At 49.1% G+C, this 22,123-nt stretch overlaps 2 protein-coding genes across 2 annotated transcripts; both read left to right on the plus strand.

The window, feature by feature from the left end:
- Positions 1-716: 716 nt before the first annotated feature.
- On the plus strand, positions 717-2,022 carry IL13 (interleukin 13). The gene is made up of 4 exons (XM_067730103.1): positions 717-887; positions 1,174-1,227; positions 1,463-1,567; positions 1,915-2,022. Exons 1-4 carry the CDS (start codon positions 717-719, stop codon positions 2,020-2,022), a joined length of 438 nt encoding a protein of 145 aa, XP_067586204.1.
- An 11,177-nt stretch (positions 2,023-13,199) lies between these two features.
- On the plus strand, positions 13,200-22,082 carry IL4 (interleukin 4). Its single transcript, XM_067730104.1, has 4 exons — positions 13,200-13,334; positions 13,610-13,657; positions 18,922-19,047; positions 21,990-22,082. The coding sequence occupies exons 1-4, from the start codon at positions 13,200-13,202 to the stop codon at positions 22,080-22,082; spliced, it is 402 nt and encodes a 133-aa protein (XP_067586205.1).
- The last annotated feature ends 41 nt before the right edge of the window (positions 22,083-22,123 follow it).

Genomic DNA, 22,123 nt, shown 5'->3' on the forward strand with positions numbered 1-22,123 from the left:
CCAGCAGGACGGACCCACACTGAAGGCTGGGTGGGGCACCCAGTGTCCAGGCTGCGCGTGCTGAGAGTTATCAGCAAAACAACTTCTCAAAGGAAAGATCCCAGGAGGATCCCTGAGTCTGATTGGATCTTTCAATAGAGACCTGGGAATCTGCGGGGCCAACAGGGAATCAGGTGGGCCAAAAGAAGTGAACTTCACTCTTCTCCTTTTATCCTGTTTGAATTTTGTACCCAGAGCAAGTATTGTTTTGGTAATGTAACACACCAGTTCACTGAAAAAAATAAAACCCCCAGATTCCCACATCTGATAGACTGTGGTCACAGCACTGTCTGCCCAGCATTTCTGGTGACCTAAAGGGATCTGAGGACAGGAGCTGGGTGGGCACCTAGGGTGGACCATGGGCAAAAATGCTGGATTTCCAGCTGGCACGGTTGACACCAGGCTGCCCTCAGGGCCCTCTCACCTACCCCACCAGGAAGCTCCTCCAGATCTTGGAAACGGCCCCAGAACCCTCTCAGTAATAAGTCTATAAGAAATCAAATTCTTTCCTTTATGTGACGCTGGATTTTCCACAAAGTAAAATCAAGATGAGTAAAGATGTGGTTTGTAGATAGTGTCCGACAAAGCGGAGACCAGGGTGTGAGGCATCACCACTTGGGCCTATAAAAGCTGCCACAAGAGGCCAAGGCCACAAGATACTCAGCTTAGGCCAGCCTATGCGTCTGCTTCTCACTCTTCCTGTGGCTCTAGGCTCCATGGCGCTCTGGTTGACTGTGGTCATTGCTCTCACCTGCTTTGGTGGCCTCGCCTCCCTGGGCCCTGTGCCTCCCTCTACAGCCCTCAAGGAGCTCATTGAAGAGCTGGTCAATATCACCCAGAACCAGAAGGTGAGTGCCTGCTGGCCAGGCCCTGGCTACGGCAAGCTTTGCACAAGGCTTGTCCCTTACTGGCTGTGTTACTCAGTTTTTCTCTCTCAGCTCCAAGACCCTGTACAACGGGTCTCCCCTGCTGTGCAGAGCAGGAACTGAAGCTCAGGAACACTGAAGGTCCCAGGCCTGCCCCTGCTATATGGGGATGCCTGTGGGGCCTGATCCCTGTAGAGACTTGGCCTGGGCTGGCTGGGCAGGTCTGGGACCCTGCCAGCACTCAGCTCACTGTCCTCTGCTCCCTCAGGCACCTCTGTGCAATGGCAGCATGGTGTGGAGTGTCAACCTGACAGCCAACATGGTGAGGACCCCTGGGCACTGGGGGGAGGTGGCTGAGGCTGCAGCCCTCTGCTTGTCTTTTCTGAGCCTTGCTCACACGGCTGGCGGTTCCAGGCAGGCTTCAAGAGCCAATCTCTACCCCTCATCATCTGGGCTCCCCACCACCCAGACCCACCTCCACCAGGCCTCCCAGCCCCCTCCCTCCTGCAGACTCACTGAATGTGCTGCCTGACCCCCCGGCGTTTTCGTCCCCACAGTACTGTTCAGCCCTGGAAGCCCTGATCAACGTCTCCAACTGCAGTGCCATCCAAAGGACCCAGAGGATGCTGAGCGCACTCTGTCTTCACAAGCCCTCAGCTGGGGTAAGGCCCCCCTGCCCACCCCGACCCTGCACCCACTTCTGCCAGGCCTGGGCTCACCCTGGGAGCTTCAGGGGAAGCTGGCTGAGCATCTGAGGCATGTGTCCACAAAGGGGTGGGCCCACTGTGGAAGCAGGGACGTGCCTTTGGGATTTCCAAGTCGTGGCCTGAGGGCTCCTGACTCCTACCTGAGTTTCAGTTCCACATCTGTAAAATGTGGGTAATAACAGTACTCACCTCATGGGGGGTTTTGTGGGGATTGAACCAGCCGGTCCCTGGAAAGCCCCTGGTAGATGCTGATCGTCCTGGTTCTGGTGTTCCACTAACATGCTGGCCTCTTTGCCCTGCAGCAGGTTTCCAGCGAGCACATCCGAGACACCAAAATTGAAGTGGCCCACTTCTTAAAAGACCTGCTCAAACATTCAAGGATCATTTTTCACTATGGAAAATTCAGCTGAAGCATGAAGAGCTAGCATTATTATTTGCAGAGGCAGACCCTGACCATCTAAGTTGCAGATTTATTTTTCTTTCAAATGTCAGAAATTTCTTGGGGAGACTGGAGGAGGGTTAGGGAGGGGGGTAAGGTTTCCTTAGCTTAGACCTGAGCCTGCGCTGCCTGCCTTGAGCCCAGCCAGTCCCACCTGCCCTGTGCCTTGGTGCCCGGGGCTCAGGCTGGTGGGCCTCCTCCATCTGGGGCTCCGAGCTGGGTGGAAAAGGATGGACATTGCCCCACTTGACCTCCCCCTCCTCAGAACAAACTAGCGTTACAACGGGTGCCACCCTCGTCAGACAGCCAGTGGAAGAGCCACCTGCTTTACACCGGGGCAACTGAGGCAGACAGCAGCCCAGGCACATTTCTTCTTGGCCTTATTTATTATTGTGTGTTATTTAAACAAGTGTTTTTGTCTGTACTGGGGATAGGGAGGGACTGTTACTGCCAGAACTTGGAGCCAAGGGCCTGGAAACTTGGGGCTCCAGCACTAAAGCAGCGAGCATTAGGAATCCCTGGCAATAAGTACTGTGTGCAAACTTCTGCTACCTCACTGGGGTCCTGGGGCCGAGGCAGGGGACAGGTCAGAGGGCCAGAGTAGCCACTCTTGTCTGACGGCCAGCAGTCAGCCCTCAGCCGAGTAATTTATTGTTTTTCCTTGTATTTAAAGTTAAGTATTAAAATATGTTATCAAAGAGTTAATCATATATAGGAGAGCAGCCTAGAACACTGCATATGGTGTGGATTGTGGGGAGGGGTCATTGGATAAGTTGTTTCATTGACTTTGTCAAGCTGGAAGCCAGAAATAAAGATGGTGACAAGAGACCTGATGGTGTTTGCCTTTTATGTTGGCCTTTGGGGACGCGGGCCTGTGTTCTGAAGACTCTGAGGAGTGTTTGGGAGGCAGGGCAGTCGGAGGGGGGCCTAGGATGGAGTGGAGGGGGAGTGAAGTACAAGACCTGGGCTGAAAAAAAGCAAGTCAGTGCCTGGGGAGAGGGGACCTGGCCAGGAGGAGTTCCCCACCGCCACCTGCAGGGAGGTGGAAGAAGCATGGGCCAGGGTGTCGGGGATCAAGGGAGGTGTCTGGAGCAGGTAGAGACCTCAGAAGTGGTCTCATGAACACAGCCCTGGAGGAGTGGCCAGCCTGTGTCTGGCACCACCCACACACCTGCTGGTGTCGCCCATATGAAGCTCAGGAAAGAGAAGGTGGCTTGCCCAAGGTCCCACAGCTGGTATGGAGCAAAGCCAGGATTTGAACCCCAAACTCACTCCAACTCCAAAGCTCACACACTTAACCACCTTGCCTCCCTCTGTCCAAATGCCATCTGGCCTGAATGCACGACCTTTGTAATACTGTCACCAGCCTGTGTGGGCACCTCCCCTGACGGGGAGCTCACTACTCGCTCTCTAGGTAAAGCCCATTCAATGTCTGGACACCTCTCATCACAAGAGAGTGCACACTCGCCACCTCTGTGAACAAAGACGCACCAATGACTTGCGGCCCCTGGACCGTGGAGTGACTGGGGTGGAGAGCCAAGGTCACAGGGCCCTGATCAGACTGTTCCTTTCCAAGCAGGTGTTTTTGCTTCTCCTTCAGTCAAGGCCAGCATGTGGAGGGCAGAAAGCAGCAAGTCTCAGCAAGCCACAGCTAACGGGCACACCCATCAGCCACGGTTTACACTGTGAATATTCGGGTGGCGGGTCAGCAGAGACCACCCTCAAATGCTGAGTGGGAGGCAGGCACCCTCCCTGGGGGAGCCCAGAGCCCTGTGGGAACACCTATAGCAATGCTCACAAGTCAGTGGAGGCAGCCACTCAGGAGCAGTGAGAGCTCATGCCGTGTGTGATTCAGGCAGCAGAGGTCATGGCAGGACCTGTCCAGGGTGCAGATGACTGCAGCAGACTGCTCCAGGGACCACTCTCAAATGGAGTGAACCCCTCATTTCCAGCCAGGCAGATGTGAGAGAAGAAGCCACAGTCAACTGTGCAGGGATCTGGGGATGCTCAGCCCAGGGAGGGAAGACCTGGGAGGAGGCACAGGAGCTGAGTGTCCCATGCGCTGTCCAGCGTGGGAAGTGATGGTCTCAGAACCTGTTAAGTCCCACTACATTTGCTGAGGACTGCCTGAGGCCTGCCCTGCACCAGCTGCCTGGGCTAGTGGTGACCAAGACACCACATGCACTCAAAGTTTAGCAGCAGAAAGAAGTCTTTAAATAGTGGGGGTCTGGAAAAGGGTGCTCTACCCTGGGAGGGTGGGTAGCTCAAATGTCAGGGGTGAGGGTAGGAGTGAGATCTCCGCTATCCTCCTCCATCCAGAGATTCGAGGATTTTAAGGTCAGAAGAATATTTATGGAAGATTGATTTTTCTTCTTCTTTAACACAAAACTTAGCTATCCATTCTCTGGTAACATCACCTTTGACCCATGTTCTCTCTGCCCAAGCAGGGCATTGGCCTGTCTGTCCAAAAGGAAGATGGAAAGGTTTCCGGTGAAATTCCCTGTGAATTTCTCAAGAACAAAGACTGGAATTGAGGTTGGCCTGGGCGAGGACCCCTTAGGATTGCCCAAGCCATAGTCAGGAGGGCCCTGCTGCTGGGGGCACAGTGCCGACAGTGCCACCTGGACCCCACCACTAGGGGTCTGCAGTGCACCACATCCTCAGCCACCCGCAGCTCCTTGCCTGCGCCTCCGCCTCACCCGAGACTGTCCCCAGAGAGGAGCCTGTGGTCACCAGGGCGTGTGCAGTGAGCCAGGGGGGCTGGGGGCCTTCCAGGGATGGCAGACCTCACAGAGCCACAGAACCAAGCCGCTGTTGCTGGCAGTGGGAAAGGGGGCCAGTCAGGAATGAGAGATAAGGAAGAGAGAGGAAAAAAAAGGTATGTGTCAGCTCTTGTGGCTGGGAACATCACCACCTGGGGACTGACCCTCCGGGTATATGCTGGAAGTCTTCTCTAGCCATGTGGTCTCACTTCTTTCATGCACAAGGCAAACCCCAAACAGGGCCCAGGGAGAAGGGGCGTCAGGAAGAGACAGAAGGCTTGGTGAGTGGGAGGGAGATGCTGGTCATGGGGCCCAGGGTGGGGAGCCCCTTGGCACACCGGGAACCCCAGGCCTAGGAGGTTTCACCGGAAGAGGGGCTGGGGCTCAAGTGAGAAGTGAGACACACACTCAGGTTTCCAGTGAACTTGGCGCCAAACACCTCTGTTTGCCGCTCAGATGAGGTGTCAGAAAACACTCCGAGTCACCTCAGGGGTTTCTCTGAGGCTGGTCGTCTGAACTGCTCAGGACCCAGGAGGACAAGGGCCTGCATCTTGTTTCCTTGTGACCGAGCAGCTTGAAGGCTGGGGTTTATCGAATGCATCAGCTTATCGCTTTTTCCTTACGATCAACGGGGCAGTGCCTTCTGCTTATGATCTTAATTTACCTGGTCAGTTTGAACAAACTCAAATCCTGCTCCTCCCTTGAGCTGACTCCCCTCTAAGGGAGTCTTAAAAGACCCAGACGAGTCTAGGCTGACCATGTCCAGATGGGGCAGCCTGGCCTGGGACACACAGGCCAGGCACCCAGCCTTTCCAGAGGTCCAAGCCGGTGTCAGAACTGGTGGCTGTATCACCCCTCCCACACACGTTGCCCACTCCTACCCTGAAAAATAAAAGTCACAAAGCCTCATTCTCTTCACTCATTTCTCAGCTCCACCCAAAAGCAACAGAGCACAGGGTTTGCAACAAACTTTCCCAGATCAACTGATTTCTCAGCAGCAAGGGAGGGCCCCATGACGAAGCCATTTGAAATCCCAGAAGCGGTTTTCTACTTACGACCTCACTTTCTGTTGCGCTCTCTCCCTTCCCCTCCTGCGTGCCTTCTCTTGTGGAAAGTGATTCTCTCAAAGCGTCGTTCAGAAACACCCCCAGCCCACGTGCTGCCTGGGCAGATGCCGCTGTGTGGTCGCCAGTGACGCAGACGCCACAAGTAAATATAGCAGCTCTCATCAGCTCCGCTCTCTGCATCACTTGGACAAGCGTGGGGCCCAAGGGCTCTTCCTGAAACCCACGAAGGTGGGAAGGGCCGAGCTGGCTGTGGCAACCCCTACAGACCCAAGCTGATGGCCTCTGGCGGACCAGAGGGGCCTAGGCCAGAAGGAGTCACCTCACTAGAAAAGCAGTTTCTCATTCATTGTCTTCTTTTTCTTCTAATCCCTGTCTTCCCACATTTTCTATGAATAATGAGCATACATTCATTTCCCACTGGGGGACAAAGACAAATTTAATTAAAAAAAATAAAGCAACAGAACATGGAATTGACGCCTGGTCCGTGAGGCAGGAGGGAGCTGATCAAGACTGGGGTTGGGAAGGGCCAGCAGCGCACCTGGGAGGCACGAGCCCAGGACCCCTCATCTCAGGTCTAACTGCTCCCTGGGATCAGCTGTCTCAGGAGAGGAGGTAGGCCTTTGTAGGGGCCTGGGACACAGGAGGTCCTGTACTATTCCTCTCATGGGTTGGACCTCCTTGGGCCAATCAGATCCTGTGTTTCTGAAGAGAGAAGAAGACGTTCCATTCTTGGGGGTCTTTACCTTGCCTGACCTGCCTGGAGGTGGGGATAGGGGGATCAGAGGGGGAGGAGATGGGAGAGGGTGGGCCGCCAGCCCAGCTCTGAAGCTGAAGAGACATGGATGGCCTGTGGGTAGATGGACAGCTCCTGCAGACTCCTCAGCCAGCTTCCCTCTCTTCCAGGAGAAGCAGCTACTTTACCATCTGCTTGGCAAAGCCCGAGTCCACAGTCGTGCCTGTCTCAGCTCCCTCCTTCCCTCGTCCCCTTGTCTCCGTGTCGGCGGTCCTCCCTGCATCTATGCCCAGAATCCTATTCTCCCTGCCTTCTACAGGGGCTCGGGGCAAGGACTTCAGGGTCCAAACCACCCTGGCTTCAAGTCCCAGCTGTCCCCTTGACTTCCCCTGTTGTGACTCAGGCAGAGTCTCAGCTGCCCCTCTGTGAAATGGAGCTCCATGCATTCATGCAACAAGGATCTCCTGAGGCCTTCATTAGGTGCCAGACACTGTTCTGGGTGTTGGGGACACATGGTGAAAAAAACAAGATTACTTCTAGTGGGGGGACAGGATGCACAAACAAGAGAATGCAGGGTGTGCAGGGGGCGGTGAGCGCTACAGAGGGCAACGGAGCAGTCAGGGGCAGGTAGAGGCTGCTGCCATGTTGTGATAGGAGGTCAGAGAAGTCCGCCTGGTGAGATAGGATAGAACCAAGACCTGGATGAAATGGGAGGAGCAGGGAGAAAGCTGTTCACACAACAGAGGGAAACGTCCAGGAAGAGGGGACAGCGAGTGTCAAAGTCTTAGCAATAGCAAGCACTCGCGTGGCTGAGCAGAGGACGGGCAGGACTGGGCTTTGCTCCAGCTCTAGGTGTGATGGAGCGACACTGGCTGCTGTGTGAAGAGCAGACTGTGCAGACAAGGGTGGGGCGGAATGACTAGTCAGGAGGCTCCTGTGGAAACCCAGGTGGGAAATGACAGTGGACGTGGCAGTGGAGGGTGGGATGTGGTCAAATTCAGGAGATATCTGGGTCATCTACATAATATACACTTATTTGTATACATTATTTACATCAACATTATACATGATATATAATCATTGTAAATATATTACATAATACATAAATATAAATACTAAACATATATTTAATTTTTCTACCCATATAAGTCTTAGTAACTCCCAGGTATCCATTGCCCAACTTCAACAATTAGCGACTCATCTCTGCCCCATCTGCCCTGCTTCCGAGCAGGGCTGCAGTCTGATGGCAGAGGCTTTGGCGGCACATTGGGTGTGGGGCACGGGAGGTTTGCACCATGGTGTGAGCACCCTGAAGGATGGAGTTGCCATTTACAGAGCTGAGGAAGCCTGTGCTCAAGAATGTCCCATTTAAAAAATAACTATTGATCGTGTGTGGTCCCCCACCACTCGCAACTAGCACCCCAACATAGCTGGCCTTCCGAAATGCATCTACACCACTGTTTCCATTTTGTGAGCCTACTGCACTTCAGAAGCCACCTCAGTGATGTCGCCGATTTTCTCCCATCGCTAAATCCAGCAGAAGCCCTTCTGCCCCTATCTCGCCTGACCCTGAGGAACATGTGACGCTGCTGACCACTCACTTGTCCTCGGAGGCTCATGCCTGGGCTCCCTCTCAGGCTCTTGGCTGCCTGCCTCCTCTCCTTCCTTCTGTGTTTCCAGTGCCGCAGTCATTTCCTGTTCCCTCTCTTCCCTCGCCCTCCCATCCAGGACCACACTGTTCCCCTGGCTTCCCCTCATCTTCTGTCTACAACACAGACCCTCCTCAGCTCAGAGCTGCAGGCGCCTCAGTTCATGCTCCACCCCCACCAACCTCCTTCCCTCCTCAAAGGTCATCTCTGTGAATGGCAGTTCCCCAAGCCACAAACCTGGGGTCCTCTTCCTCACCCCCATATTCAGCCAATTCTAAGTGCTATTAATAATAATGATGATGATGATAACAATGATAATGGTGAAAATGATAGTTGGCATTTATGGGCTTCCTACATGGCAGGCACACCAAACATTTTATATGTATTACCTCCGATCACCTTCCCACACCCCTATTATTAGCCTAATTTGACACAGAAGCCTGGACAGGGTCACCCTTTTCCCAGTCACCAAGAAAGTAAGTGGCAGAGCTGGGATTCAGAACCGCCAGGTCCCACTGACTCCAGGTCCCTCTACTGCTGCTAAGTAACACTAGACCCACAGCACTGACCGCCTTACCTTCCACACCAGCTCCCTCCTTCACAGGACGGCCACAGTGTTCTAACTGGTTCCCTTCCCAGGCCCACTGGCTTTCTTTGGTTCCTCAGGGAGCTCCCCCCTTTAGGCCTCCCACTGCTGCCCCCCTGCCCTAGCACTGACCCCCCACGCCAGTCCCCGACCTATTCCAATCTCTGCTAAGTATCACTCCCTTGGAGGAGTATTACTTTTTTCATGAAGAAGCCCACGAGGAGTCAGAAAGGGCTCTGCTGGGTGTTGTCTGGCTCAGCTGACAGAAGAGAAGCAGGGCTCAGGGAGTCTCTGACTGACCCAGCCAGGGCCCAGCAGTCTTCAACTTCCCTCTGCGCTTTAGTGCTGCCCCACCTGCTTCGCCATCCTGGCCCATGACTCCCGCAGGCTGGGAGAGGCTCCTTCACCTCTGTCCTCATGTGGCTGGGTGCTGGCTGCCGTCCCTGACACGCAGGCCCCCACCTTCCTGGCCTCTGAACACCCAGTCACATGCACAGCTGCCATGGTGTCGCCCTGCAGGAAGGGTGGGGACCTTCTGGTCACTCCTGACAGTCTGGAGAGTTTATCCTTTTTTCCCTGGCCTCATCCAACCATTGAAACAAAGCAAAAAAGAAGCTGTATTCTGCTTCTGAGCTATGGATCCCAAATTATATTCCTTTTCTGACTCACATCTTTGCCCCAGAACCCCAAGCCCAGGCTTTGGCCCTCAGCAAAGGCTCAAAAAACAACTGTTCAACACGTAGATAGCATTTCTACTGCCTCCCATGCATGCTGGGATTCTGCTGACCTCTCCTCCTCTCCAGCTCCACCTCAAACCTCAAGGCTTTGAGAGGTGTGCTCTGCACCGCAGACTCTTGTCCCATGTGCCTGCACTTGCAAGGCTACTCCCGTTTTAACTTGAACATTTCCTTAAAAAAGGACTATGCACCATTTTACTCCAAGTAATAGTTAATAGGGATTTGAAGTCTCTAGTTATCCTGGAAGGAAGGCTGCCCTTTCTTATTAATTCCCCCCCATTTGCGTAGCGAAGAAAAAACTAGGGTGAGCAAAAAACACAAATAATCCAATTTTAAAATGGGCAAAGAACTTGTATAGACATTTTTCCAAAGACGATATACAAATGGCCAACAAATTCATGAAAAAGAACTCAACATCACTAATCATCAGGGAAATGGAAATCAAAACCACAATGAGATATCACCTCACACCTGTTAGAATAACTATCATCAAAAAGACAAGAATGTTGTCAAGGATGTGGAGAAAAGGGAACCCTCATGCACTGGTGGTGGGAATGTAAATTGGTGCAGCCACTGTGGAAAACAGTTATGGAGCTTCCTCAAAAAATTAAAAGATAGAACTACCATACAAACCAGCAATTTCACTTCCGGGAATATACCCAAAGGAAACAAAACCACTAACTCAAAGAGATATCTGCACTCCCATGTTCATAGCAGCATTATTTACAATAGCCAAGATATGGAAACATCCTAAGTGTGCATCATGGATAAATGGATAAAAAACTTGTGGTATATGTGCAATGGAATATTATTCAGCCATAAAAAAGGAAATCCTGCCATTTGTGACAACGTAGAACCTGAAGTGAAAACTCAGACAGACAAATACTGCATAATCTCACATATGAATCTAAAAAAACAAAACTCATAGAAAAAGGGATCAGATTTGCAGTTACCAAAGGTGGGAGGTGGAAGGAGGGGGAACTGGATGAAGGCAGTCAAAAGGTACAAACTTAGAGTTGTAAATAAGAACTGGGGATGTAACATACAGGATGGTGACTGTAGCTAACACTGCATTGTGGTGTATTTGAAAGTTGTTGAGAGAGTAAATCCTAAGAGTTCTCATCACAAGGAAAAACATTGTTTTCTTTTTTTTTTTTGTATCTATATGAGATGATGGATGTTAACTGAACTTATGGTAATCATTTCATGATATATAAGATAAATCATTATGCTGTACACCTTAAACATACAGTGCTGTATGTCAGTTATATCTCAATAAAACTGGGGGATAAAAGAAATAGCTATTAAAAAAAAAAGAATTAACTTACCCAGAGAGGTCTGATCTTTGTCTTGGCTCTTGGGAGGTAACCTCCAAACCCCTTGAACAAAGAATTTGACAGGTCTTTGTCACCAGTTCCTGGGAGGTAGCCCCTAAATCCTTGGGATTTTCCAAGTTATAGGAGTATCTTTGCTATTTGTGGCAGGGCCTAATAGTTATGCTAATGAGGCCACTCAAGGTGGACTGGTCACACCATTAAGCTGTTGTGATATCAGACCGACCTCCACGGAGGGGGCTGGAGGATAAGGTCAATCAAGTGGCCAAGGATTCAGTCAGTTATGCCTACTGAATGACACCCCAGTAAAACTGGACACCAAAGCTCCGATGAGCTGTCCTGGTTGGCATGCTCTGTGTGTAGTCACACATCAAGGTGCTGCGGAAGCGCTATGTTGTGACTCCAGGGAGAGAAGACAGAGGAGGCTTCGTGCCTGGGACCCCCCCAGACCTCACCCTCTGTGTCTCTTCTTTTGGCTGGGTCCGATTTGTATCCTTTTGCTGTAATAAAACTATAACCTTAGGTATAGTGTTTCCCTGAGTTCCGTGAGTCATTCTAGCAAATTGTTGAACCTGAGAGGATAGTGGGAACTCAAACTGGTAGCCAGTTGGCCAGAAGTGAAGGTGGACTGGGGACTCCCAAATTTTCAGCCAGTGTATGAAATGAGGGCAGTCTTGTGGAGGCTGTGCCCTTAACCTGGGAGGTTTGGCCCAACTCCACACAGTTGGTATCAGAAGTCACTGCACTGAGTCCAGCAAATCCCCTGCACAGTCCCAATGGAAGGATCCTAAATATGGTCCAAGGACCTTTTTTTTTTTTTTTTTTTGGCGGTACGCGGGCCTCTCACTGTTGTGGCCTCTCCCGTTGCAGAGCACAGGCTCCGGACGCGTAGGCTCAGCGGCCACGGCTCACGGGCCCAGCCGCTCCGCGGCATGGGGGATCTTCCCGGACTGGGGCACGAACCCACGTCCCCTGCATCGGCAGGTGGATTCTCAACCACTGCGCCACCAGGGAAGCCCACAAGGACCTATTTGATACAACTATCCAGATCCTTTCTTTCACGGAGTACAAATCACTGCAATAAGAGTCAAAACGCAGGAATGACCTTAGCAGTCATCTTTTCTGTGTGACCTTCCAGAGGAAATCAGTAGGGAGGGGAAGGTCAGAAACCAAGAGAAGGGAAGTGGAGAGGAAAGAGAAGGAGAGGCTCAGGGAGGAATAAGCAGTCGCGTTCTGGGGCGCAGGCATCTGAGTGAACAATGGGGGCGTGCAGCGCGTCACCAGGTCCATAGAGATTAGACTGAAGCACCAGGGCAAGTGGTGGCACCTTGATCAGGACAACTGATTGGTAAATCTGTGAAATTATGGCTCTTTTTCCCTAATTAGCTAAGGTTGTATTTAAATTCCATTTTCAAAGTGGTCATTCCTTTTTTTTTTAATTACTTTTATCTTTTATTTATTTATTTTGCCACACGGCACGTGGGATCATAGTTCCCTGACCAGGGATCGAACCCTCGCCCCCTGCGGTGGAAGTGCTGAGTCTTAACCACTGAAAACTCAGGATAGGCATACTTTGCCTAGAGCCTCCTTATTGTTAAAGACCTATGGACCTGATGTGACCCTAACTAAGCCCCACCTCATATTACAAGTCCTTGGCCAAAATCCTAAATTTGGAAGAACGGCATGCCTGAGTGCTAGGACAGGAGAGAATCTGTGCCTATTACTTTCCTTCTACCCAGAGAAAGAACCCCAGATCAGCTTTTCCACAAAAGGAGAGTTTCCCAGATGCCACCCACACTTGGAAGAAGCCAGGTTGAAATACTAATCAAGTCAAACTTTCTTGATATTACTCTATCTTTCCCCAGGAGGGCTGCACTGAAACAAATTCGGACACCTGTGGCCTCCTCCTTCTATGCAAAGCAAAAAGCCAGCAGCAACCCCAAGCTGATAAGACTAACCTAAAGAGCAAATTATGGTGTAATTTCCTATGCTGATACTTTGTAGTTAATTTAAAAAAAAAAAAGGTTTCATTTTCCTACTGGTCTGATTTCACAGGAACATTTTACCTGTTTTTGTGAGGCATTTTTTCTCCTGGAAGAGAGGCGCTGATTGGTCCCACATGACTGACAACCTGGTGTAATGAAAATTTCCAATGTAAACTTATTTTCCCTCAGTTTCAGCAATTTTAAATCTATATATAGAGATATCTTTGTCAGAATTGCATTGTTAGCTTCTCCTGGTAAACTGTCTCACATTGTCAGTGCAAATAGAGATCTATTAATGGGTCTCACCTCCCAACTGATCCCAATGCTAGTCTGCTTACTGGCATGTACCAGCAACTTCGTCCATGGACACAAGTGCGATGTTACCTTACAAGAGATCATCAAAACGCTGAACATCCTCACAGCAAGAAAGGTAAGCTATCTGGTACCATCTCTCCAGATGTTCTGGTGATGCTGTGTATATTTCTTAGACTGTGAAAAGAACATAACAGCTTCTAGAGAGTTGGTAGTTGGTGGTTGGTGATAGGATGGGGAGCAGTGTGGAGACTTGTCTCCTGGCACTTTTTTCACCCGAGGGACCACAGGAAGTTTTCTCAGTTTGAGGGAGTCAGAGCTGCTCAGCAAGGCTTACCCTGTGCAGTTGGAGGTAACTCTGTCTCTTGCTCTCTCGTTCCTGCCTGGGCCAAGAACTTGTGCATGGAGCTGCCTGTAGAAGACGTCTTTGCCACCACAAAGGTAAGAGCTGTCCCGGGTCTGCTTTGGCAGATAGGTGACTTGGTGAGGAGAGCCATCCACAAGTGTACGAACAAGAAATTTTTTTTTAACATAAAGGGAACAGGCCCAAATTAACTATAATGGGTGAAACGTTTTCAAAGACTGAGAATTCTGATCTTTACTCTCAAATACATTTTGGTGTTTCTGGTTTCACTTGATTTAGAAGACGTATAATAGAAAGCTTGGGTTTTGTAGTCATAATTCAGATCCCAGTCCAGGAAAAGCTCTTTAGGATTTTACCCAACCCAGGTCGAGTACCTGGAATATAGGAGGCACTCAATAAATGCTGTTGAAGGAGAGAATTTTTCTGGCCCATATATTTCTGAAAAACCAAATACTCTCACAAAAACAGATATTGAGATTACACGTTGAGAGAGCTTTCATTTTGTCTAAGAGACTTCCTATGGCAACAGGAAAGGTATCGCCAGAGCCCCTCCTCTTCCGCAGCCTGGTCACCTAACAGCCCACCGGCTCTGGGCATGGCTGTCCAGAGACCCTCATCTTGCTCTGTCCTGCCAACTCCCCTCTGGCCTGTCCAGAACCGTCCTGCTGGACAGGGGCCGACATATCCCTGCCTCCGGCTGCTCCTACCAGAGCATCTCACCTTTCCTCCTCCTGCTGCATCTCACCCCCACCCCCCGATCTGCAGTGGGAGGAGATAGATTTGACAGCTGATAGTGCATTTTTCTCTGACAAACACATGACTACAGCCATATCAATAGCTTTCTGCACATCAGTTCCTGTTTTCATGGAAACACACGACTGAGAATGAAAAACCCAAAGCTTCAATTTACCAGTGGTCTCCTAACCACTTGCTTTCCACATGTACTAGACTTGGCCAGGAGTGAAGCCCTATGGGTTGGGCAGGGCCACACCCCAGCACCCAGGCCACAGGGCAGGCCTGTCCTGCTCGTGAGCAAAGCTGGTCTTCGGGCCTTTATCTGGACTATCTCACTTCATTAAAGATTATTCCAGGAGTCTGATATACAATGATATATAATACTGTAATTATATAATAGTATATAATATAAATGTATAATACATAATATTATATAATACATATTATATAATTTTATCCTTCAGAATCTCATCCCATATCAGACTGTATCTGTCCATCAGCAGGTTGGAAGGACTTGGAGATTTTATATATATATATAAATTTATATATTATATATATATAATGTATTGATACTTTATATATCTCATATATTAATATTGTATATATATAGAAATAAAATAGCCAGGAGTCCACTGAGCTGTGCTCTGGGCTCTCCAGAGGTTGGCTGCACTGCTGGGAGGGTGCTGCCAAAGCCAAGGGCAGGGCCCCAGCAGAAGTGCCGAGGGTTTGGAAGTGAGACAGTCTGTGGCTTTAGCCCCAGTTCTGCCATTAACTAACTATGTGGCCTTTGGTAAGTCTCCGCACCTCTTTGTGCCTCAGTTTCTACATGTGAAGATTTGAGAGCAATTTTGAGAGTTGGCTGGAATCCAACTCTTGAGTTAGTGGAAAATGGTATTGTATGATATAACTCCTGATTAAAGGCAAAAACTGGTTGTAGAGAAGCAATCATTCTAAGAAAGAGGCCAGTGTTAGGAAATCAAACCCTCCATGACTGCGAGCCCAGTGCGACCCCACTCTGGGCTGCTCTAGAAGACCTAGCCAGCCCTCACCCCCGCCAAGGTGCAGGCCAGTCCCCGCTGCCTTCCTTCACTCTTACCTATCTCATGCCTTCTCCCGAACTGCTTCTATTCCTCCTGGATTAACAAGCTTGTTTTTCCATTCTTCTCTTTTCCTCAAAGACTCAGCACTGCTTACTTATCTATTAAGATACTTCAGAACAAAGAAAGGTTGTTATTTTCAAAACCCACAAAGATGCTATGTGGGAGGAAAAGTTACTTCTTTGTGTTCTCAAGAACATCTTTCCAAAGTCCAGCATATTCATTTTAGTGCTTTTGGGGATCAAGAGTTCCATTATGCCCAAATTGGGTGGCATCCTGCTCTTGGCAAATGCTGGAAGAATGTGCTGATCTAAATCCTGGGTTCCACATGCAATGCCTCCCGAGTGTCTCTGAAGTTAGGTGGTCTGAGGAAGAGAAAGGTGGAAAGCAAGCAAGCTGGCTGGCCTAGGAAGGACTTCTTGGGTGGACCATTAGTTGGAGGTATTTCCTACTACCAAAGGGAGCAAAAGTCCATAATTTTTCAGAGAGCTCTATGCCAACCCTCAAATCTTTTTTTAAAAGTGAAAGTAGAGGATTCTTTTCATACATCACATTCGCTGACTAAATTTGGGCATAAGTGGAGATAATGAATACAATACATATAGGATGGATCTGTATGTCCTTAAATGAAGCTAGTCAAGACCCATTAGAACTCTAGCAGAATCCCTGCACCGAAGTCTCCCAAATGGTGTGCCACCACTTCTGTATTCCTATGAGGGGTGGGCTTCTTTCTGGCAGGAGACCAGGCCTCCCTTTTGAGCCTCTTTCCTGAGCAGTTCTGAACTGCAGAGTCCGCATGGCTCCTCAAGGTATGCCCTAAGCAAGACACACTCAGGCAGCGAAAGCTGGACAAGCAGTCGAAAAAGTGGGCGGTCAGAGTGTCATCCTGTTGCCGCAATGCCAATGGAACTAAAACATTAAGGACTTTAACTAAAACTAGTTAAAGACCCTTAGAATTCCTTCTTTTAAAAGTTTTCCATTTGATTCAAACTCTTTTCTATACTTATCCTAATCACCTTTAGAAAGTCTTTTGAAAAATATCTTTATTTAGTTATTTTTAAAGATTTTTTCATGTGGACCATTTTTAAAGTCTTTATTGAATTTGTTACAATATGGCTTCTGTTTTATGTTTTGGTTCTTTGGCTGCAAGGCATGTGGGATCTTAGCTCCCCGACCACGGATCGAACCCGCACACCTTGCACTGGAAGGCGAAGTCTTAACCGCTGGACCACCAGGGAAGTCCCTGAAAAATATCTTTAGAGGGTGTTTTCCTACCTTAAATGGCTACATACTCAAAACTGAGACAGTATAATTTTTAAGCTCCTAGCCAACGTTTTAGAAAAGGCTCATCAGATTTTGATGGACAAATAAGCAAAGGATCTCTTCTCTTTTTGGCATTCTTGAACCTCATTGTTCTCTCTCCAGCAACATAGGCGTCTGCCTCCATCTGCATACTCAGCTAGTGTCTGCCTTCTCCTTGGCCTTGCCACCTCTGCTCACCCACAAAGCCCCCCAGAGGTATGGTGATTTATGGGAGGTTTCTTGACTCCCAGAGCCCAGAGATACTGGTGCTGCTCTTAAATTTCCAGCCAGAGTATACGCCCTTTGGAAGGACATGTACTTCATTAAGTACATACATGTCCTTCCAAAGGCCCTGCCCATGGGCCGTCAAGCTCCACAGCGGAAAGGGGAAGCTTTCGTAGTCTAGGATTCTGGCGCTTCGGTCTGGGTCAAGATCTTCCTGGAAAAACCCTAAAATATGAACTGCACTCCTAGAATTTAGCCTAAAGAAATAAGAGATGAACACAAAGATTTATACAGATGGCTTGCTGCCACTTTATTTACAGAAGCAAAAAACTGCAGTGATAGGGGATTGACCAACTATGGCACAAATATGCCCTAGGTTCCTACACAGCTCTCAATCACATGTTCTTAAATATTACTGAATGATGTAAGAAATTGCTAGTACTATATGTTAAGTGTAAAAAGGTTATAAAAGAGTATCAATAGTTGGTCCCTATTGCAAAAAAAAAAGTGTTAAAAAATCTGGAGAGATAGTTAGCAAAATCTTAACAGTAGTTCTCTCTGGCTAATGGGATAATGAGTGAATTCACTTTTGTTGAATGTATATTACTTTTTTTTTTTTTTTTTTTTTGCGGTACACGGGCCTCTCACTGTTGTGGCCTCTCCCGTTGCGGAGCACAGGCTCGAACAGGCTCGAACCCGTGTCCCCCTGCATCGGCAAGCGGACTCTCAACCACTGAGCCACCAGGGAAGCCCCCTGTATATTACTTTTATAGTAAAAAGTTTGGTAATCAGAAAAAATACGGAAGACCCTAGAAAGCTGCTTGGACAGTGCTTTTCACATAAATCCCCTGGAGATCCTGTTAACGCACATTGTGACTCAGTGGGTCCAGAGGCAGGTCTGAGATTCTGCATTTCTAACAAGTTCCCAGGTGACGCCCACGCTGCTGCTTCATGGGCCACATTTTGAGTGGCAAGGAACAAGAGCACGTCCTGGCAGAGGCTGGAGACAGGTTTATCTGAGCTGGATTGGGCTCAAGCTAAGACACCCTCCAGGCTCCGGGCCTTTGTTCTTCAGTGGAGAGAGAGAGGATACACCAGGCCTGACCAGGCCGAGACACATTCCCTCTCCCAGGTTCTCAAAAAGAGCTGGTTCTGCACTTGTACAAGCCCTCTTCTGAGGCTCAAAGGTCCCCAGGAAGAGCCATGTGGCCAGACTCACACCAGGGCTGCCAGCATTCCAAGGAGGTTCTGACCCTGCACATTCGAGGCTAGAAGCCCCTAACAGAAACTCTGTCCAAGGCCCAGCACCCTTTCTCAGAAGCTTCCCCTCATCTCCCCAGGCCACACTCCTGGGGCACCTAGCTCTGATCCTGGCACTCACGTCTAGCTGTGTGGGGACATGTATCTCCTCACACTGCTACTTCCCATGGGGAGGGTTAAATGGAGAGTGCTGGCCAAAGTGGCACTGTCCAGGTCAAAGGATGGGCATTCATTTATTCAACAAACATGTGGGATTTCCAGGGAACCTGGATTCAAAAACTATAAATTACAGGAATAAGACAGAGCAGACTCTGATTACGAGCTGATGTACATACAACTGCATCCACAGAAAGAAGAGCTTGCATGGGATAAAGAAACAGACATGGGTTGTAGACAGATGGCCCCGCATGCAAATCCCCACTCTCCCATTTACTTAGTTGAGTGACTTGATTCAGGTACCCCTTCAGCAAAACCCTCCAAGGGAAAAGAAATTGGGAGGTTTCAGGAAAAGGCTGCTGCATTTGCAAGTAACTGGAAGAGGTTGTTTGCTGTGACGAGCAGCCTCCATTCACATGGCAGGAATACTTGAATACCTGATCCACAGTTGAGCAAATTCACCTTCTCCACTTGTCCTTCTGGAAAGAAGAAATCAGAAGGAAACATCTCTCTCCAATGTTCAAAATCAAGCTAGCAGTGGCTATCTGTGGAATTTCTCTTTCTAGAACACAACTGAGAAGGAAACTTTCTGCAGGGCCGGGACTGTGCTTCGGCATATCTACAGATACCACAAGTGCTTCAACAAACCCCTGAGTGGACTTCACAGGAACCTCAGCAGCATGGCAAACATGGTAAGCTGCATTATGCCAACAGCTTGCCTTCCAATGGATGGCAGCCTTACTTCTAAGATATTTCTCCTTATGAATAGTAGTACCCTTGGTTAATCAACCCATTCATTCATTCGACAAATATTTGTTGAGGCTCTGTGAGTGTTGCTTACAGGTACTGTTCTAGGCACTGGGGATACAGTTCTTGCTCTTACAGAATGTTGTAATGGGTGAGTGAGAAAAGCAAACAAACATATGATTCCAGTAGTGATAAGTGCCATGAAGAAAAATACAGGAATAAAGAACATACAGGGGTCCTGAGGGAGAGGGCTGATTTAGTAGTTGGTGACATCATCTGAGCAGATATTTGAACTAAGTGACAGAGCCGGCCATGTTACTGATTTGGAAGGAACATTCCAGGCAGAGGGAACAGCTGTGCAAAGGCCCTAAGGTAGAAATGAGCTTCATGTGTTCAAAGATTAATAGGAGGGCCTGGATCAGAGTGAGGGAGGAGGATTTTAATAGGAGATCACACAGGGCCTATGGATTCTGCCCCAAGCATGGTGGGAAACTCCCACAGGGTTTTAAGCAAGGCAGAGACCACGATCTGATTTATGTAATTTTTAAAATGATCATTCTGGCTACTGTGCAGTAAATAGACTGAGTAGGGGTAAGCATAGAAGCAAGATGGCCTGTTGAGAGGCTACCACAGTATTCCAGCCTGCAGACGATGGTGGGTGTGACAGGGTGGAAGCAGCAGACATTGTTAGATTTGGAATATTAACCAAAAATAGAGCCAGAAGGGCTTGCTGACACATCTGTTGTGGGGGTGAGGGAGAGAGTAAAACGTGGCCTCCTGATTCCTAGCCTGGGCCCCTTGGGGAATGGTTGGTGCTGTTATCAGATATGGAAGACTGGGGGTGATCAGGGCTGGTGGCTGAGCTTAAGGTCAGGAGTTGAATTTTATACATAGTAAGTCTGAGGTACCTACTTAATAGTCAAGTGAAGATGTTGATAAGATTGTTGAAAAAGTCTGAAGCTTAAGGGAGATGTCAGAACTTGTGACATTAAGTGAAGTGTGCTTAGAAAGATGTTGTTTAAAGCCACAGGCCTGGACTTCTCTGGTGGCGCAGTGGTTGGGAATCCGCCTGCCAATGCAAGGGACATGGGTTTGAGCCCTCTGGTCTGGGAAGATCCCACATGCCATGGAGCAACTAAGCCTGTGTGCCACAACTACTGAGCCTGCACTCTAGAGCCCGCGAGCCACAACTACTAAAACCCACACGCCTAGAGCCCGCGAGCCACAACTACTAAAACCCGCATGTCTAGAGCCCGTGCTCCGCAATGAGAGAAGACACAGCAATGAGAAGCCCGTGCACCGCGAGGAAGAGTAGCCCCTGCTCACCGCAACTAGAGAAAGCCCACGTGTAGCAATGAAGAACCAACGTAGCCCCAACGCAGCCAAAAAAAAAAAAAAAAAAAAAAAAAAGCAGGGCCGCTTTAAAAAAAAAAAGTCACATAAAGAAAGAACAAAATCCAAGGACGGAGCCCAGAGGCACTCTAACATATAGAGGTCAGGAAGAGGTGGGTCCAGCAAAAGAGACTGAGAAGTAGCCAGTGAAGTAGGAGAAGTCAAAGAATGTATGGCACCCCAGAAGGCAAGTGAAGAAACTCTAAGAAGAAGGGAGTGATCAACTGTGTCAAATGTACTAACAGTCAAGAACGATGAACGCTGAGAATGGCCACTGGATTTGTCATGAGGGAGGTTACCGGTGATGCTGATATAAATGGAGATTCGGGAATGAAAGCCTGACTAGAGTGGATTCCATAGAGAATGGGGCTGGGGAGGAGTGAAAAGAAAGGGGCACTGAGTATAAAAACTCCTTCGAAGTGCTCTTCTATAACGTCGCAGAGAAATAGAACAATAGCTGAAGGGCAGGTATGGTGTGAAGGAAGTTCTTTTAAGGTGAGGTCTATATGGAGCATGTCAGTATACCAGTGGGAATGATCCAGTAAGAGGGGAGAACTGCTGGTAGGAAAGAGGCAGAGCCAAGAGTGGATGTTATCTAATGCCAAGTAGAGGAATTGGGGACATTCATCCCCTCCCTGCTGCCTTATTTACAAGGTAATAAAACAGGGAGATGACACTACACTGTCTTTTTTTTTTTTTTTTTTTTTTGCGGTACGCGGGCCTCTCACTGCTGTGGCCTCTCCCGTTGTGAAGCACAGGCTCCGGACATGCAGGCTCAGCGGCCATGGCTCACGGGCCCAGCCGCTCCGCGGCATGTGGGATCTTCCCGGACCGGGGCACGAACCCGTGTCCCCTGCATCGGCAGGCGGACTCTCAACCACTGCGCCACCAGGGAAGCCCTCATTGTCTCTTTTGAGCCTCTTAATTATCTTAGGAAGTAGGCGCTATTGTTCCCCTTTTACAAAGGAGGAAACTGAAGCTTTTATAAACGAAGTAGTTTGTCCTAAGCAATGCAATTAATAATTTGGTAGAGCTGAGATTCAAACTGAAGCAGTGGCCTGGTGGTAGGTACCAGGAATCCTTTCCACCTGAAGGGCTGCCAAGCTATGATGTTTCTGGTTAATGGGCAGGGGGACTGAATCTCTCTCTCAGCAGTCCAGATGGCAAGGGCTCAAGATGGCAGCAGGCAGGTCTGAGCCTCCACCTTCATGTTACGCGTCCCTGAGCAGAACCTAGCTGTGACACACCTCTCCAGGGATGGCCACACCCTGAAGGCAGACAGTGATGGTACAGTGGCCATTTCTAGGAGTGTAGGTAGCATGCACCAAAAACAGGCAAACCCTGCTGGCCTAGTGGCAGAATCAAGCCAGACTGGAGGCCCTGGTTTGATCATTGCTCAGGCGGCAAGTGGCAGCATAGGCTTGACCCAGGTAGACAGGCATGAGCAAGACTCAAATACTTAGCGATGAAAACTAATGAAATGTTTCTTTTGTAGACCTGTTCTGTGAATGAAGCCAAGAAGAGTACGTTGAAAGACTTCTTGGAAAGGCTAAAGATGATTATGAAGGAGAAATACTCAAAGTGTTGAAGCTGAATATTTTAATTTATGAGTTTTTAATAGCCTTATTT

The sequence above is a fragment of the Pseudorca crassidens genome, chromosome 3 (assembly GCF_039906515.1).
Source record: "Pseudorca crassidens isolate mPseCra1 chromosome 3, mPseCra1.hap1, whole genome shotgun sequence".
Classification (NCBI taxonomy): Eukaryota; Metazoa; Chordata; class Mammalia; order Artiodactyla; family Delphinidae; genus Pseudorca; species Pseudorca crassidens.

Coding starts and splice junctions, on each gene's coding strand:
- IL4 (XM_067730104.1), top strand. CDS start 13,200: ATGGGTCTCACCTCCCAACTGATCCCAATGCTAGTCTGCTTACTGGCA. Junction 13,335..13,609: donor ACATCCTCACAGCAAGAAAG/GTAAGCTATCTG, acceptor GCCTGGGCCAAG/AACTTGTGCATGGAGCTGCC. Junction 19,048..21,989: donor TCAGCAGCATGGCAAACATG/GTAAGCTGCATT, acceptor TTTCTTTTGTAG/ACCTGTTCTGTGAATGAAGC.
- IL13 (XM_067730103.1), top strand. CDS start 717: ATGCGTCTGCTTCTCACTCTTCCTGTGGCTCTAGGCTCCATGGCGCTC. Junction 888..1,173: donor ATATCACCCAGAACCAGAAG/GTGAGTGCCTGC, acceptor CTGCTCCCTCAG/GCACCTCTGTGCAATGGCAG. Junction 1,568..1,914: donor TTCACAAGCCCTCAGCTGGG/GTAAGGCCCCCC, acceptor TTTGCCCTGCAG/CAGGTTTCCAGCGAGCACAT.